Raw genomic sequence first — 5,030 nt, 5'->3', positions numbered from 1 at the left:
GAAATGTATGAAGGCTGAACCAATTGGTCCATGTCCTCACCAACACTTATTGTTTTTTTAAGGTCATTCTAGAGGTTGTAATATGCTATCTCATTGTGGTTTTGATTTGCATTTGCCATGCTTATGTGTGTGTGTGTGTGTGTGCACGCACGCACGCACATGCAGACATGCAGTGCACCAGCAAGCCACAGTATGTGTATAGATGTCAGAGGCCTCATGCCTTCTACCTTGTTTGGGGCACTGTCTTTTGAGCTTCTAGGAAGTCTCCTGTCTCCACCTCTCATTTGATTGTAGCTATGCTGGGATTACAGTATACCCAACTTTACGTGGGTTCTAGGGACCCAAACTCCCATCTTCATGCATGTACACCAAGTGCTTTATCTACTGAGCCATTGCTCTAGCCCCATGCATGGTTTTTGTAAAAATGCAGATGACTAGGTGTCACCCTGGACTTACAGAAATATAATGTTAAGAGTTGGAGTCTTGGGCCCCACCCCCTTTCTCTGTGGAATCACCATGGCGGCTGGGACCCTGTACACATATCCTGAAAACCGGAGGGCTTTCAAAGCTCTCATCACTGCTCAGTACAGCCAGGCTCAGGTCCACGTGCTCTCCACACTACCCCACTTCCACTTTGGCCAAACCAACTGCACCCCGGAATTTCTCTGCAAATTTCCTGCAGGCAAGGTTCCAGCATTTGAGGGTGATGGTGGATCCTGTGTGTTTGAGAGCAGTGCCATCGCCTACTATGTGAGCAACAAGGAGCTGCGGGGAAGCACTCCAGAGGCAGCAGCCCAGGTGGTGCAGTGGGTGAGCTTCGCAGATAGTGACATCGTCCCTCCAGCCAGTACGCAGGTGTTTCCTACCCTGGACATCATGCATCACAACAGACAGGCAACTGAAAGTGCAAAGGAGGAGGTGAGGCGAATTCTAGGGCTGCAGGACGCTCATTTGAAGACTAGGACTTTTCTGGTGGGCAAACGAGTGACTCTGGCTGACATCACAGTAGTCTGCACCTTCTTGTGGCTCTATAAACAGGTCTTGGAGCCTGCTTTTTGCCAGGCCTTCCTCAATACCAACCGCTGGTTCCTCACCTGCATTAATCAGCCTCAGTTCAGGGCTGTCTTCGGGGAGGTGAAGGTGTGTGAGAAGATGGCCCAGGTTGATGCTAAGAAGTTTGCAGAGAGCCAGCCTAAAAAGGATACTCCACAGAAAGAAAAGGGTTCGAAGGAGGAGAAGCAGAAGCCCCAGGCTGAGCGAAAAGAGGAGAAGAAAGCAGCCGCCCCAGCTCCTGAGGAGGAGATGGACGAATGTGAGCAGGCCCTGGCTGCTGAGCCCAAGGTCAAGGACCCCTTCGCTCACCTGCCCAAGAGTACCTTGTGCTGGATGAATTTAAGTGTAAATACTCCAACGAGGACACCCTCTCTGTGGCATTGCCATATTTTGGGGAGCACTTTGATAAGGACGGCTGGTCTCTGTGGTATGCTGAGTACTGCTTCCCTGAAGAGCTCACTCAGACCTTCATGAGTTGCAACCTCATCACTGGAATGTTCCAGCAATTGGACAAACTGAGGAAGAATGCTTTTGCCAGTATCATCCTCTTTGGAACCAACAACAGCAGCTCCATTTCTGGAGTTTGGGTCTTCCGAGGCCAAGAGTTTGCCTTTCTGCTGAGTCCAGATTGGCAGGTGGACTACGAATCATATACATGGCGGAAACTGGATCCTGGCAGCGAGGAGACCCAGACCCTGGTTCGAGAGTACTTTTCCTGGGAGGGGGCATTCCAGGATGTGGGCAAAGCCATCAATCAAGGCAAGATCTTCAAGTGAACATCTCTTGCCTTTGCCTAGCTGCCTACACCCATCCTTCAGGGAGATGGGGATCATTAAAGGAAACTGAAAATTGAAGAAAAAAAAAGAGTTGGGGTCTTGGCCAGGCATGCCTTTAATCCCAGCAATTGGGAGACAGAGGCAGGTGGATCTCTGTGAGTTCAAGGCCAGCCTGGTCTACTTAGTGAGTTCCAGGACAGCTGGGACTACAGAGTTGGGGTCCTGGGATCTATATTTTCTTTTTAAGCACCCTATGTGATTGTCATGCAAATTGTAGGTAGACTGCTGCTGAACTAGGGAAATGGTCAGTGGAAGAACCATTCAGTTTATTAAATGACTTCCTGGGAGATAGGAACAATCATCTTTTTACTCCAGATAGGGTACCGTGGGGGGTTCGAGCCTGCGACCCCTGCACGAGGATGACTGGGGATGAGTAAGCACGTGGTCGCCAGCCCCAGGAACAGTCAGACACAACAGGGAGTCTAGTCAAGCAGGAACTCGTTTATTGCAGCAGGGCAGGGTGCTTATAATTCCGCCACCCCTCATAGTTCTCCAATCAGCTTAAAGGTCAATGCATGCATGCAGGCAGGAGCCCAAGAAAGCTTATGGAGGCATCCAATCCAATGATCTTCAAAACAAGTCAGGCCACACCCCAGTAACTTCCTCTCAGCACCATCTTGGCAAGGCGGGGCCTTTAGGTCCCCATAGGGTACCAGCTAGCAACAGACCAAAGAAATGATCCCACCCAAGTCTAGCGTATTGAACCATTGAGTTTATTAGGGTGACTTACAGGAGCATGGGTGACTTGAAGGCCCCTGTATCACCAAAAACCTCACCTCAGCCTGGGCGATAACTCATGGAAGCTGTGTCCTTGGAGCTCCCTCAACAATTTGCAGATGGTTTCTTTTCTGAAGTGTCTTCTCTCCCCAGCAATTATTGCTTACATAATCTTGGGGGTGGGGGGTATGTTGTGAATCTTGTTTCAGAAGCTTCCTGAACTTTACAAATTTCCTTTATTTCCTGAGTAATATAAGCCTCCTTCTAAGAGGAAATGCGTCTGTTTAGAGAAAAAAGTCACGCAACAGAGTTTTTCAGGTTCCCTCTAATAAGGGAAGCAGACATAGACTTCAGGACAAGATTATATTTTAGGAGGAAAGAATGCAGTTGAATTTAGACAGGACTATACAGAGGGCCTCAGCTCTTCACTGTATGTCTATATTTTATTTGTTTTAGAAAGAAAATTTGGACTGTATGTGATGATGCACATTTTAATCCCAGCACTCAGGAGGCAGAGGTAGGGGGAATCTCTGTGAGATAAAAGCCAGTCTGGTCTACATAGTGAGTTCCAGACCAACTAGGACTACAGGGAGACCCTGTCTCAAGAAGACCAAAAAAGAAAAGGGAAAAGAAAAAGAAAATGTAGAAGCTAGCATGGTGGTACACACCTTGAATCCCAGAACTTGGGACACAGGCAGGTGTATTTTTGTGAGATTCGAGCAAGCCTGGTCTACATAGCATGTTTCAGGCCAGGTGGGGCTAAGGGAGACCCTGTCTCAAAAAATAAAGAGGGCTGGAGAGATGGCTCAGCGGTTATGAGCACTGTCTCCTCTTGCAGAGGAACCCGTTTCAGTTCCCAGCATCTACATGGCAGCTAACAACCATCCGTAAATCCATTTCCAGGGGAATGTGACACCCTCTTCTGACCTCTGCAGGCATTGCACAACATAGGTGCATTTACATACATGTAGACAATATACTCATACACATAAAATAAAAGTAATAAAAATTTGGGAACATGATAAAGCAAATATATTCTAAATGAAGTTTATATGGGTCTGCCTGATAGTCTCTGTACTTTTCTATATCTTGAAGAATTTTCCTAACATAAAAATAGAAAATACTGTTTCTGTTGAAGGAAAACCTTTCTAACTTAAACACAAGTTAGTGTTGCCTCTGCCATATTATAGAATAAAGCAGTACAAAAATCGTCATAGCTGGGTGTGGTGGTGCACGCCTTTAATCCCAGCACTCAGGAGGTAGAGGCTGGCGGATCTCTGTGAATTCAAGGCCTCCCTGGTCTACATAGTGAGTTCCAGGACAGCTGGGGCTACAGGGAGACCCTGTCTCAAAAAGACCAAAAAAGAAAAAAAAATCGTCATCTAGTCTACCTACCACTCTTTCATATACATGAAGACAGTTCTTTTTCTTAAAAATATGGATGAATGGTCCAGGACTGATATGGTCATTTTCCAGTTATAAGGAACTCAGACTTCTAGTTTGATCTTCCATCTTTAATATAGTGCTTCCACCATGTGTTCTAAGGGAATGGCTCCTGCACTAGCCATCAAATCTGTGTTGCATATAGGAAAAAGTAAAGAATTAATGATCAGTTTCTTTGTGGAAGCTGCATATTGTACTCTGTTTACTTAAAAAAGTGTATGTGAGCCAGGTGTGGTGGCACATGCCTTTAATCCCAGCACTCGGGAGGCAGACGCAGGTGGATCTCTGTGAGTTCAAGGCCAGCCTAGTCTACATAGTTCCAGGACAGCTGGGGCTACAGAGAGACCCTGTTTCAAAAAGACCAAAAAAAAAAAAAAAAAGTGTGTATGTATGTGTGTGCTTGTGTCTCTGCATGTGTGCTGTGGTGCACGTATGGAAGTCAGAGGATATCTTGTGGGATTTGGTTCTCTTTTTCTATGAGCACTGGATGCATATGGTGTAGATACCTACATGCAGGCAAACATATATATAATAAATCTTTTTTCGAAAAAGAAAAAATGTATATCAAAAGACTAATTCAACAAGGGAAAGGAAAGCCAGGTGTAGGACTCCAGAAGCAGGAGGATAGTGCATTTGAGGCCTGCCTGGGCTACAAAGAAAACCCTTGGCTCAACAACAACAACCCAAAGAAGAAGAAAAGAGGGATAGTGGAGAAGTGCTAGTACAGCTAGACAACTGTGTGTAAATGTGCGGACCTTCATATCACATACATAAAATGTAATTTAAAGTGGACCATAGATCTAATGTGAGAGCCAAACGTATAAAGCCTTTGGAAAACAATATGGGAGAGGTCTTCAAGATCCTTTGACAGTTATGAAAATTTCTTGGTAGGATGCAAAAAGCAGTAGAGAAGTTGCTAAATTGCATTTCATTAATTTTTTTTTTTTTTTTTTTTTTGAGAAAAGGTCTCACTACCCCCGG

At 45.6% G+C, this 5,030-nt stretch overlaps 1 protein-coding gene across 1 annotated transcript; it reads left to right on the top strand.

Moving 5' to 3' along the window:
* The first annotated feature begins 516 nt into the window (after positions 1-516).
* LOC103734292 (elongation factor 1-gamma-like) lies at positions 517-1,917 on the top strand. The gene is given in 2 exon segments (XM_008833172.2): positions 517-1,375; positions 1,378-1,917. Coding segments are annotated over 2 exon segments (1,311 nt in total). The 3' UTR covers positions 1,830-1,917.
* The last annotated feature ends 3,113 nt before the right edge of the window (positions 1,918-5,030 follow it).

This window comes from Nannospalax galili, unplaced genomic scaffold (assembly GCF_000622305.1).
Source record: "Nannospalax galili isolate Female #2095 unplaced genomic scaffold, S.galili_v1.0 scaffold696, whole genome shotgun sequence".
In the NCBI taxonomy this organism is placed as follows: domain Eukaryota; kingdom Metazoa; phylum Chordata; class Mammalia; order Rodentia; family Spalacidae; genus Nannospalax; species Nannospalax galili.
Note: the sequence above shows the minus strand (reverse complement) of the source record. Positions and strands in the feature narration are given on the sequence as shown.